General features: G+C 46.9%; 2 protein-coding genes and 2 long non-coding RNA genes across 10 annotated transcripts in view; 2 read left to right on the top strand and 2 right to left on the bottom strand.

Moving 5' to 3' along the window:
- Positions 1 to 197, top strand: part of zgc:110540 (deoxynucleoside kinase) — a 17943-nt gene extending 17746 nt beyond the window's left edge. For 3 of the 7 annotated variants that reach the window (XR_007937170.1, XR_007937171.1, XM_051937723.1), the window contains one exon: positions 1 to 197. This exon is cut by the window's left edge. The gene's annotated coding sequence lies outside the window, so the exon portion shown is untranslated. The other 4 variants (XR_007937169.1, XR_007937168.1, XR_007937166.1 and 1 more) reach the window with 2 other exon arrangements.
- Positions 198 to 2539: 2342 nt separating this feature from the next.
- LOC110970577 (solute carrier family 22 member 6-like) lies at positions 2540 to 12172 on the top strand. Its single transcript, XM_051937724.1, is given in 16 exon segments — positions 2540 to 2817; positions 3309 to 3389; positions 4774 to 4941; positions 5037 to 5110; positions 6735 to 6864; positions 6985 to 7088; positions 7169 to 7323; positions 7995 to 8163; positions 8263 to 8386; positions 8461 to 8576; positions 11095 to 11154; positions 11331 to 11485; positions 11579 to 11687; positions 11778 to 11856; positions 12015 to 12102; positions 12105 to 12172. Coding segments are annotated over 15 exon segments (1611 nt in total). The 5' UTR covers positions 2540 to 2817; positions 3309 to 3362; the 3' UTR covers positions 12158 to 12172.
- On the bottom strand, positions 7337 to 7970 carry LOC127530588 (uncharacterized). The gene is made up of 3 exons (XR_007937231.1): positions 7832 to 7970; positions 7392 to 7791; positions 7337 to 7351 (listed from the first exon to the last, which is right to left on the bottom strand). It is a non-coding gene; the product is annotated as an uncharacterized LOC127530588 (long non-coding RNA).
- Positions 8533 to 9056, bottom strand: LOC127530590 (uncharacterized). Its single transcript, XR_007937234.1, has 2 exons — positions 8885 to 9056; positions 8533 to 8757 (listed from the first exon to the last, which is right to left on the bottom strand). It is a non-coding gene; the product is annotated as an uncharacterized LOC127530590 (long non-coding RNA).
- Positions 12173 to 12735: the final 563 nt, after the last annotated feature.

The raw sequence follows: 12735 nt of genomic DNA, 5'->3' as shown, positions 1-12735 counted from the left end.
TGTGTGTAGGTGTGTGTGTGCGTGTGTGTGTGTGTAGGTGTGTGTGTGTGGACTGTATTTAATCATATTTTAAACAATTACCTCTTGGATATAGAGGTTAATTTGTCTGGACTGTGAGCTGTTCTTGAACACATCACGATGCCTTCAGGTTCTCAGTGTTTTGTTTAATCTGTGTTAATAAATGAAATCAAGCTGAATCTGTGTGAAGTCTTTCTTTTCTGGGCTGAAACCCCGCTGGTTTTTAAAGCTGTTATTGCACTGAAACACATGAACCAGAGGGTTGGACGCTTTTCAGACGCTTCATCTAAACATCAGTATCGTCCTGGTGGATTTCTTGATCCTGATGAACTGCAGTGGTTTTTAATGTGAAGCTCTGAGAGTTACTGCAGGAAAACTAAACAGAGTGGAAAGTGAAGGTTCACCTGAGGGTTTAAACTTTAGCAAGAAGCAGCAGAGGAGTCCAACAGGTCAGAGTGGAGCAAACTACAGCTGATAATGATTCCACAGCCGGTTAACCATCCACGCCAAAACCCTCAGAGTGTGACGGACACACTGTCGTACCAAGAAGAACAAGTGGAGCTCACTAATGAGAGCAGAAATCAAGAAACATCCATCCATCCATCCTTCCATCTTCTTCCTCTTATCCAGGGTCGGGTCATGGAGGCAGCAGATGAAGCAGGTCATTCCAGATGTTCCTCCTCTCAACAACACTTTCCAGCTCTTCCTGGGGGATCCCAGGGTGTTCCCCGGCCAGATGAGATATATAATCTCTCCAGAGGGTTCTGGGTCTACCCTGGGGTCTCCTCCCAGGAGGGCATGTTCAGAAAACCTCCAAAGGAAGTCTCCCTGGAGGATCAGAATCCAAACCACCTCCACTGGTTCCTTCAGAGGTGAAGGATCAGCAGTTCTACTCTGAGCTCCCTCCAGATGTCTGATCTTCTCCTCCTATCTCTAAGGCTGAGTCCAGACACCCTACAGAGGAAGCTCATTTCAGACGCTCGTATCCATGATCTCATTCTTTGGGTCTCTACCCAGAGCTCATGACCATAGGTGAGGGTTGGAACGTAGATGGATGGTAAACTGAGATCTTCTCCTTGAGGCTCAGCTCCCTCTTCACCACCATGGTGAGCCTTCTTACTGCTGACACTGCACCAATCCTCCTGTTCATCTCATGCTCCATTTTCCCATCACTCATGAACAAGATCCTGAGATACTTGAACTCCTTCACTTGGAGAAGTAACTCCCTCCAACCCAGAGGGACCAATCCACTGGTTTCCATCAGAGAACCATGGCCTCAGACTTGGAGGTTCCTATCCACATCCCCACCGCTTCACACTCGGCTGTAAACCCTTTCAGCCGACCGCTACCTGTCAGCTGCTTCAGGCAAGCCCTGAGCCAACCAGGCTGTAAAAGGAGCTGTGTCCAGAAGGTCACCAATGCCAGTAGCAGCACCAACCCAAAAACCTGCTGGTGGACACCAGCAGTGAGGGAAGCTGTCAGGCTAAAGAAGGATTAAAACATCAGAAACATCCATCCATTCTCTATAAACCGCTTCATCCTCACTAGGGTCATGGGGGGTGCTGGAGTCTATCCCAGCTGACTCGGGTGAAGGCAGGGGACACCCTGGACAGGTCACCAGTCTGTCACAGGGCTACATATACAGACACACATTCACACCTACGGACAATTTAGAGTAACCAATTAACCTCAGCATGTTTTTGGACTGTGGGAGGAAGCCAGAGTACCCAGAGAAAACCCACGCATGCACAGGGAGAACATGCAAACTCCATGCAGAAAGATCCCAGGGATTTGAACCGGGGATCTTCTTGCTGCAAGGCCAAAGTGATAACCACTATGTCACCGTGCAGCCCAAGAAACAACCATCCCAGATTAAAACATCAGAAACAATCAATCCTGGGTAACAACATGCTGAGGAAAACTCAAAGGTTTGAAACTTTCATTGTGGTCTAAAGTTGAATTAAAGTCTGACTGAGCTTTCTGTACCTGCACTGCTCACACCTGATTGGATCATCAGTAAACAGGTGTATCTCCTGTTTACTGATGATTGACTGTGATTACACCTGAAGAAACCAGAAATAGAAGACAGGTGTCTGAGAGGAAATTTACATGCTAACATACATGTACATAAACACATGTAAATGTTCCTGTTTACATACATGTGCATAACTTGTAAACATGCACATGCTACGTAAATGTACATAAACACATATGGAGATGTGTCTGTTTACATACATGTAAATAACATGTATGTAAGCATGTGCGTGTTTCCGTACATACATGTAAATAAACATGTATGTAAGCGTGTGCGTGTTCAGGTCTCTGGGTTCCAGCTGCAGCGTTCCGTCTGTAACCTGCTGACATGTTTGTTGACTGAAATCAGTTGAAGGAATTCCAGCAGAGAAAAAATCAGCAAGAAACAAGAACATGAAAACAAACAGAGTTTACTGCCTGGAGGGAACTGGAGTGACCTGGAGAAACCTGGAGGGGCCTGGAGAAACTTGGAGGGACCTGGAGGGACCTGGAGTGACTTAGAGGGGCCTGGAGGAACCTGGATAACTCGAGGATAGGCCTGTAGGAGTTTGGAAGAGGGCTTGTGAAGATTTTTGAAGGTTTTGAAGTGTGTATTATTGTCTGGAATGAGTGAAAGGTGATAATGGATCAGAGACGTGTTGACATATTACTGATCAGTCATCCATTCAGCTGCAGACTGTCCTCACCCCCCTCCGTCCCTCCAGCCGTCCCTCTATCCGTCCGTCTTTCCGTCTGTCCTTCCAGTCGACCGGCAGCCTCCAGACTGTGAGTACGTTTCACTGATTTCCAGAGAAAAGCCTCCGTAATCCTTTAAGAACTCTCACCAGACTCCATGCAGATATTTCAACATTTTAGAGTAAAACAGCTGCAGTGAACGAAGGGAGAACACCAAGGTCTGGGACGTTTGTAGAAGGTTTGGGACGTTTGTAGAAGGTTTGGGACGTTTGGAGGTCTGAAATAGCATTCGTGTTTCACTTTGCTCCCTTGAATGTTTGTTTATTAATTATTGTTGCATATTTTTTGTTTATTGTTGTTTTATTTGTTTGTTATTTATTAGTATTTATTGTTGATTTGTTTATTGGTTGTTAATATACTATTAATTTGTTGTTATTTATTAGTATGTTTGTAATTGGTTTAGTAATTTGTTAGTTTATTGTTTACTTGTTTAGAGTTGTGTTTACATGTTTATTGTTTACTTCTAGATTATCTGTCAGTATGTTTATTGATTAGTTTGTTGTTTGTTTACTTGTTTCCAGGCTGGGTTCTGATGAGGTTCAGGTCCTGAGAACCGTCCTGCTGTTGATGCTGAGATGGGCTTCACTGACCTACTGGAAGAGGTGAGACAGAGTAATCTGATTACACCTGTCCAGGTAGCATGACGCAGGTGGTTCCATCACCATGGTAACGGCTGCTGAACACCTGAGCTGCTCCAGATAACAGATCAGTCGTTAAACTGCGACCGACCAGTCAGCTGTCTGGAAACACCCTCAGAATAAAGCCAGGCGTGAACTATCTGTGACGTCACCCGTTGGTTTCAATGCCGAGAAAATGAAGACCGGATTTTGCTACTTCCTGGTCGCCGTTTTGGATTTTTTGGAGCCAGTGACGTAAAAAGCGTCATCAAACAGGCTGGACCGGAGAGCAACTAGGGGCAGGACCAGTCTATGGGCGGGGCAGACTGAGAGCTGAAGACTCTCTTTTCCCGGCCTGTCAATCAAGTATAGCCACGCCCCCTGGCTCCGCCAACTTTAGTGATTTATTTAAAATTCAGTACTGATTTATTTTAAGATCGGCCACCTGATCTCTCATTTTGACCATGAAAACTAACGGGGAAAAATCCTGAGCTGTAGAACATCAGTCTATCACATTTTATTTTTTCCAAAAATGAATTGGGGTCTATGGAGAAAAAGCTTTTTGGAGCCAACCCTAGAGGACGGCGGGATATTGCAAGTTTTTCACACTTCTGGGTTGGCTTCATTTCTGGAGCCAGATGCTACATCCATCTTTATATACAGTCTATGAATAAAACCAATAGATCCAGTAGAACCTTCTTTTGTTGGTCTTTCAAAATAAAGCCAGTAGATCCAGCAGAACCTTCTTTTGTTGGTCTTTCAAATAAAATCAGTAGATCCACCAGAACCTTCTTTTGTTGGTCTTTCAAAATAAAACCAGTAGCTCCAGTAGAACCAGATGCTTCTCCAATGACCCACTCTAATGAAGCTTCTGTATCTTTATCAGCATCAAGCAGGTGAAAGAATAAAACTACGAGTAAACTAAAACTGACTCCATCACCATGACAACAGCTTATTTTGATCACTTCATCCTTTATTCTCTTAATAATTTAATCAGTTCCTCTTATTGTGAGCAGCATGAAGGAACACGTCTGTAGCTTTATAATTATCACCTTCAGCTTCATGTGACGCCAGACAACGAGCAGGAAACACACGACAGGTGTTACAGGTGTGTCCGGGTTTATTTAAGCGTTACAGGTGATACAAGTGTGTGTCCAGGTGTGTGTCTAGATGTTACAGGTGTTACAGGTGGTACAAGTGTGTCCAGATGTGTACAGGTGTGTCTGGGTTTATCCAGGTGTTACAGGTCCGTATAGGTGTTACAGGTGTGTTCGGGTGTCTCTGGGTGGTACAGGTGTGTCCAGGTGCTACAGATGTGTCCAGGTGTGTCCAGATGTGTGATGTGTTCTGTCTGTTCTCACCTGTCCAGGTGGGCGGCTTTGGCAGGTACCAGTGGCTTCATGTGACTCTGATCAGTTTTCCTGGTCTGATGATGGCCAGCCAGAACCTGCTGAACAACTTCATCTCAGGAATGCCCACCCACCACTGCAGCCTGCCGACCAATCACAGCCTGCACAACCTGTCACTGTTCTACCAGGTAACCCGCCTCATTGGTGTCAGATTCACTGATGGCTCATGTCTTTACTGTGATGGCTGGTTGGTCTGATGGATGACTCTGATTGGCTGTTTCAGGTGGAGGAGCAGCAGCTGCTCAGGGTGTTTATTCCTCCAGACTCTTCGGGAAGTCGTCTGGACCGCTGCAGGAGGTGACAGCTGCTTCCTGTTTGCTGTGTGTCTTGACAAATTCAATTCAATTCAATTCAATTTTATTTATATAGCGTCAATTACAGTCAAATCGTCTCAAGACGCTTTACAGAACCCATATGCCTGACCCCCAGAGCAAGCCCAAAGGAGACAGTGGCAGGAAAACACCCTTTTAACAGGGAAGAAACCTCGAGCAGAACCCGGCTCTATATAGGGGGGACCCATCTGCCTGCTAGCCGGGCGGGTTGAGAAGGACAGAAGAGGGCAAGGGGGAGGGATGGGAGAAGAGGGAGGGGTGGGAAAGCAAGGAAAACACAACACACATTTGGATACATGCATGACAGGATATGTGACACAGACAAAGTATAAGCTAACATTGAAAACTGACTCATAGTTTACTCTTATGATGTACGGCTCTGACATTAAACATACTCCATATATAGCTAGCAGTAAAATTCAAACAGTATGTAAGTTAGCATAACAGTATAGTGAAGGCAATGCAGAGTTGACTGGTGGAAAAGGGGAGTTGGAAGCAGAGGGCTGGAGGAAGGTCAGCAGCAGCATCCCACAGTGGACATGATGGAGACTGGACCAGCTGGTGGAACATCAACCACAGATCTGAAGCATCCAGCTCTGGGACCAGGGACACTCGGAGAAATAGCACAGGGGCAAACAGAGTGAATGTACTGCAATAACGGTATACATATTAAATGTAAAGGTAGCTAGAGAAGGGCTCAGTGCGTCAAGAGAAGTCCCCCAGCAGCCTATAGGCCTATAGCAGCATGACTAGAGGCAGAACGAAGGGACGTCCAAGAGGGAGTCAGCTGTGCAAATGAAGACACAAGCCGAACCCCTGTGGGTCACCCAGTCAGCCCCAACTATAAGATTTGTCAAAAAGGAACGTTTTAAGCCTGGTCTTAAAAATAGAGAGAGTATCTGCCTCCAGAACCCAAACTGGGAGCAGGTTCCACAGGAGAGGAGCTGATAACTGAAGGCTCTGCCTCCCATTCTACTTTTAGAAATTCTAGGAACAACAAGTAAGCCTGCAGTTTGAGAGCGAAGAGTTCTACTAGGATAATAAGGTACTATCAGATCTTTAAGATATGATGGAGATTGGTTATTAAGAGCTTTATATGTCAGAAGAAGGATTTTAAATTCTATTCTGGATTTAACAGGAAGCCAGTGAAGAGAAGCAAGTATAGGGGAAATATGATCTCTTTTGCTAACTCCTGTCAGTACTCTCGCAGCAGCGTTTTGGATCAACTGTAGATGTTTGAGAGAGCTATTTGGACAACCCGATAATAAGGAATTGCAATAGTCAAGCCTGGAAGTAACAAAAGCATGAACTAGTTTTTCTGCATCACTCTGAGACAGAATGTTCCTGATTTTACAATATTACGCAGGTGAAAAAAGGAAGTCCTACAGACTTGCTTTATGTGTGAGTTAAAGGACATGTCCTGGTCAAAAATAACTCCAAGATTCCTCACAGTAGTACTGGAGGCCAATGTGATGCCATCCAGAGTAACTATTTGCTTTGAAAGCGAGTTTCTAAGATGTTTGGGGCCAAATACAATGACAATGACAAATGACCTGGCGGTGACATCACCTTGTGTTCTACCTGCTCAGGTATGTGGAGCCTCAGTGGCAGCTCCTGGCCGCTAACAGCTCGGCTAACATTAGCCAGCTGCCAACCGAAGGCTGTTTGGATGGATGGACCTTTGACCGCTCCGAGTTTCTGTCCACGACCGTCTCCGAGGTAACGACAGGGATACTCATGAATATTAATGAGTCTGACCAACATGAATATTAATTACTATCGTTGAACACAATGCACTCTCTACCTGTCTGTCTGTCTGTCTACCTGTCTGTCCTTCAGTGGGGTCTCGTCTGCTCCCTCCGTCCTCTCAAACAGATGATTCAGACCATCTATATGGGCGGAGTTTTAACAGGTGCCATCGTCTTCGGCGGCCTATCAGACAGGTGAGACTCATCTGTCAGGTAAACGTTTCACCTGTCTCAGGTGTGCAGCACAGTCAGACTGTTGTTTGCGTGTGTCTCAGGTTTGGACGTCGGTCTGTCCTGATCTGGTCGTACCTGCTGCTGGCCGTGCTGGGCTGTAGCTCCGCCCTCTCTCCGTCTTACTCCGCCTACTGCATCTTCAGGTTTCTGAGTGGGATGGCGGTTTCTGGAATTATCCTCAACGGCGTCTCACTGAGTACCTGTCCACATGTCCACATGTCCACCTGTCCACCTGTCCACCTGTCCACCTGTCCATCTGTCCACCTGTCTGCCTGTCTGCCTGTCTGCCTGTCCACCTGTCCGCCTGTCTACCTGTCTGCCTGTCTACCCGTCCACATGTCCACATAACTACTTGTCCACATGTCTACCTGTCCACCTGTCCACATGTCTACCTGTCCACATGTCCACATGTCCACATGTCCACCTGTCCACATGTCCACATAACTACTTGTCCACATGTCCACCTGTCTGCCTGTCCACATAACTACCTGTCCGCCTGTCCACCTGTCTACCTGTCTACCTGTCCACATGTCCACATGTCTACATGTCCACATAACTACCTGTCCGCCTGTCCACCTGTCCACATGTCCACATGTCCACATAACTACCTATCCACCTGTCCACCCGTCTACCTATCCACCCGTCTACCTGTCCGCATGTCCACCTGTCCGCATGTCCACCTGTCCGCATGTCCACCTGTCCACCTGTCTGTGTTTGTACTTATCTACTTGTTTACCTGTTTCCTTTGTACCAGCTCACTTTTTATCTATCTACCTCTTTACCTTGGGACCTGCCTACCTATGTAGTTTTTTACCTGAGCATTTACCTGTCTACTTGTTGACTTGTCTCTTGTCTACCTGTCTGCAGAGGTGGAATGGATCCCAACCAAATCCAGGACTATAGTGGGCACGCTCACCTCCTTCTTCTTCACCTTTGGTCAGATGATCCTGGCGGGGCTTGCCTATTGGCTGAGAGATTGGAGGAAGCTGCAGGTGGTCGTTTGCGCCCCTCAGTTCCTGTTCTTCACCTACAGCTGGTCAGTGATTGGTCAGCTGTCTCTGTCTGCTCTGTGATTGGCCAGCCGTCTCCGTTCAGTGATTGGTCAGCTGTCTCTGTCTGCTCTGTGATTGGCCAGGTGGTACTCTGAGTCGGCTCGTTGGTTGGTTCTGAACCGTCGGTCAGAGGAGGCCTTAAAGACTCTACACCGAGTAGCTCGAATCAATGGAAAACCAGAAATGGTCAACAAACTAACGCTGGAGGTAACGTACCTGTCTGTCTACCTATGAAGGTGTATCGTCCAATCAGAAGCTGAGCTCACTACCTGTCACTGCAGGTGCTCCACTCTCACATGAGTAAAGAGATCGAGTCGAGTCATTCGTCGTTCACAGCATTCGACCTGTTGAAGACCAGAGGGATGAGACGCATCTCCATCTGTCTGATCGCTGTGTGGTCAGAAACACACCTGTCCACCTGTCCACCTGTTCACCTGTTGTCCTGTCCACCTGTTGTCCTGTCCACTTGTTGTCCTGTCCACCTGTCCACCTGTTGTCCTGTTCACCTGTCCACCTGTTGTCCTGTCCACCTGTCCACCTGTTGTCCTGTCCACTTGTTGTCCTGTCTACCTGTTCACCTGTTGTCCTGTCCACCTGTTGTCCTGTCCACCTGTCCACCTGTTGTCCTGTTCACCTGTCCACCTGTTGTCCTGTCCACCTGTCCACCTGTTGTCCTGTCCACTTGTTTCCTGTCCACCTGTTCACTTGTTCATCTGTCCACCTGTTCACCTGTTGTCCTGTCCACCTGCCCACTTGTTGTCTTGTCCACCTGTTCACTTGTCCACTCTTTGTCCTGTCCACCTGTCCACCTGTTCTCATCATCAAACTGATGTTTATGTTCATTGACTGTTAGACAGAGAAACCCACAGAACACTGACTGCAGATTGAAACGATGATTTATTCCAGATTTACTGAAGACCTCGATCCCCCCTGGGAAAAAGTCACCCCCCACCCCTGAACCTGATGACTGGTTTGACAGCAGCAGGTAGATGTTTGTTCTAGCTGGGATCATCTTCGACTTCCATGGAGGAGTGCTGGTCCACTCTTCTCTGGAGAACAGTTTCATTCAGTCACGTTAGATGGTTTTAGATCATCAGCTGATCTTTGAAGGTCTTCAGAACCTTCATCTAGTCCTTGTAGAGCCTCTCAGAGGTGAACTTTCTGGTGTTCTTTGGGTCCATTAGTGTTGAGCTTTAGGTCTTGAACTGATGGTGGATGTTCTCCAGGAGGTTCTTCTGACAGAGAGCAGAGTTCATGACAAGTCCTCCAGGTCCTCCAACCATCTCACCACCACCACCATGTTCCACTGCTGGTACCATGATCTTCTAGTAGAATGCAGTATCAGCTTTAATCCAGATGGACCCATGTCTTCCAGAAAGCTCTACCTTTGACTCATCAGTCCTCAGGATGTTCTCCTAAAGTCTTGGAGATCATCCAGATGTTTTATTGTTAACACCAGGTGAACCTTTATTATCTTTTAGGTCAGCAGAGGTTTGATCTTTAACTCTCCATGGATCCATTTTCTCCAAAGTCTTCCTCACTGTGGAACCATGTAGATGGACCTTGACTGAGGACACTGAAGTCTGCAGAACTTTAGATGTTCCTCTGGGTTCTTCTGTGACCTCCTGGATTACATGCGCATGTTCATGGACAAATGTTGGTAGTTGGTCCACTCCTGAAGGGTCTCCAGTGTTTCTGTTAGGATTTGGGGGTGGGGGGTGGGGTGGGGGGTGGAGAACCCAGGCGCAGACACAAACAGAGGCTAAAGGGTTATAATGAAGAGGGTTTTATTTAACAAAAACTCCAAAAACACAACTATAACGACTAGAACTGGGACAGCAGAGCAAAAACCAAATTAACTAACGCTATGGTGCTACAAGGCTCAATACAATCAAAGCTGAGGGGAAGTACTCACACAACAGAGGAACTCAAATGAAGGAGCAAACACAAACTGAGGTAATCCAAAGGCAGGGTCCAAGGGGAGAAATCTATGAATGGGAAAAAGCAACAAGGGTCCAAAAACATGCATAGTCCAGAGATGGGGAACAAAGGCTTTGGCACCGTGTGATGGCAAACAGTGAACCAGCAAATGCAGAGGGAAGCAGAGGGCTTAAATGGCTGAGGGAACAGGTGAGTGGAATTGACTGATGAACTGCAGCTGAAGCCAATTGAGGGCAATCAGCTGGCAGAGCTGGAGGACGAGTGACCAGGAGAGAGAGACAAGAGGGAAGGCTGGCAGACAGAGGGAGACAGAGACACACAAGCCAAAAACACACACAAAGGACAATAATGGGGAAGGGAAGGAAAAGGGGAGACAAAGGGCAGGAGCAGGACCATAACCATAACAGTTTCATGTTTCTCCATTTGTGGATAATGTCTCTCACTGAGGTTCTCTGGAGCCCCAGAGCCTCAGTAGTGGTTTTGGAACCCTCCAGACTGATGGATGTCCATGACTTTGTTCATCTGTTCTTGAATCTCTGTAGAACGTGGCATCATGTGCTGCTTTCTGAGACCCTTCAGCTGCTTCACAATGAACACAGGTTCTCTCTAGTGATGTTTAGGTTCCACTAGCCTGGCAGGAACCATCTGTAGGTTTTGATGGAGAACCTGAACCCAGTGAACAAATGAACCTGGTCATTTGGTAGATGGTAGCTCAGGGGGGCAATAACTTTTCCACACAGAACAAAATGGTCTGGACGACATTTCTCTTTCAATAAACTAAATCATCGTCTAAAAACTGCATTGAGTGTTTTCTTGGGTTGTCTTTGTCTGATAATAAAACTAATTTGATGATCTGAAACATTTCCATGACAAATACAAGGTAGAATACTTTATCACTGCACTGTCTACCTACCTGTCTATCTGTCCCACCTGTCTTGTCTGTTTACCTGTCCTACCTGTTTACCTCTCTACAGGTTCTCCACTAGTTTTGCCTACTATGGTTTGGCGATGGACCTGCAGAAAATTCGGGGTGAGTCACATAATACCTGTCCACCTGTCTCTTTGTCCATCCGTCTGCTTGTCTATCGAGTCTCAAGCTTTAATTCCAGTTGGTTGCTTATCCTATTGGCTTCTTCATCCTGAGCTCTTGTTCTGTTGGCTGGTTCACACTAAGCTACTTTCCTATTGGCTGTTTCTTGTTCCAGGTGAGTATTTACCTGATGCAGATCATCTTTGGAGCTGTTGATATTCCTGCCAAATTCTTTGCTCTGGCCACGCTCAGTTACCTGGGGAGGCGGATCTCCCAGGCGGGCTGCCTCTTTCTGTCAGCCGCTATCATCTTCGCCAACATCTTTGTCCCGTCAGGTAACTGATCTTCACCTGTACCAGCATGTCCTCAGTATGACCTAAACCTAGTGTCCCCTGGTCTCACCTGATCTCACCTGTCTCCCCCTACAGACATGCAGACCGTCAGGACGGTCCTGGCCTGCCTGGGTAAAGCCTTTACGTCGGCCTCCTTCACCACCGTCTACCTGTACACCGGAGAACTCTACCCCACCGTCATCAGGTGAGACTCTGTGCTTTGCAGTGGTGTCACAGTTTCTGCTCATCAGCTGATCATGACTTATTGATCACATGATCTGTGCGCTGTGTTCAGGCAGACGGGAATGGGCTTCGTCTCCACCTTTTCGAGAGTCGGCAGCATGGCGGCCCCCGCTGTCCTGATCCTGGATGAGGTTGATGTCACTGTACTGAACCTGTTTACTAACCCAGCAGATTATCCAATAAAGACCCAGCAGCTGGTCCCAATCATTTAATCAGAACTGATTCAATACTCACATCCCATAATATGCAGGATGTGTTACTGATAGTGCTGATGGACTACATTTCCCAGATACTCCCTGCTCTGCCCAGTTTGGTGTATGGAGGTGCAGCAGTGCTCGCCGGCTGCTTCGCGTGCTTCCTGCCCGAGACTCTCAACATGCGCTGCCTGACACCATCGAAGATGTGGAGGAGAAATGGTAAGCTAGGAGCTAGTGGTGGCTACATTTGCTTGTGTTAGCCTCATTAACAGCATAGCCTTCATTAGCAGTCTAGCTTCATTAGTAGCTTTAGTTTTATGAGTATTTTAGCTTCAATTAGCAGCTTTGGCTTTATGAGTGTTTTAGTTTCATTAGCAGCTTTAGCTTCATGAATGTTTTAGCTTCATTAGCAGCATTAGTCTGATTAGCAATTTTGATTCATGAACAGCTTTAGCTTCATTAACCTCTTGATGCCTATTGTCATAAATTCGCATCACACCACTTTCATGCAGTCTGCAGTGGAGATAGTGCACCATTCCCCCAATGCCAGTTTGTGCACATTCAATACATACTTGCCAGAGAGCACCTGTGGCCGAGCCTTGGGGCCCCTTGGGACACGGGGTCACCACCTGATTGATTTATAGTCATATCATCGGACCTGCAGTCGTATGTTTTGGACTATTAGGTAAAGAGAGGTGCAGAGCTGTCAACTGATCACCACTTGGTGGTGAGTTGGATCTGATGGCGGGAAAGGCTGCCGGGACAGACCTGGTAAACCCAAACGTGTAGTGAGGGTGAACTGGGAACATCTGG

The sequence above is a fragment of the Acanthochromis polyacanthus genome, chromosome 17, assembly GCF_021347895.1.
Source record: "Acanthochromis polyacanthus isolate Apoly-LR-REF ecotype Palm Island chromosome 17, KAUST_Apoly_ChrSc, whole genome shotgun sequence".
Lineage (NCBI taxonomy): Eukaryota > Metazoa > Chordata > Actinopteri > Pomacentridae > Acanthochromis > Acanthochromis polyacanthus.
This window is presented reverse-complemented; position numbering and strand designations above follow the sequence as displayed.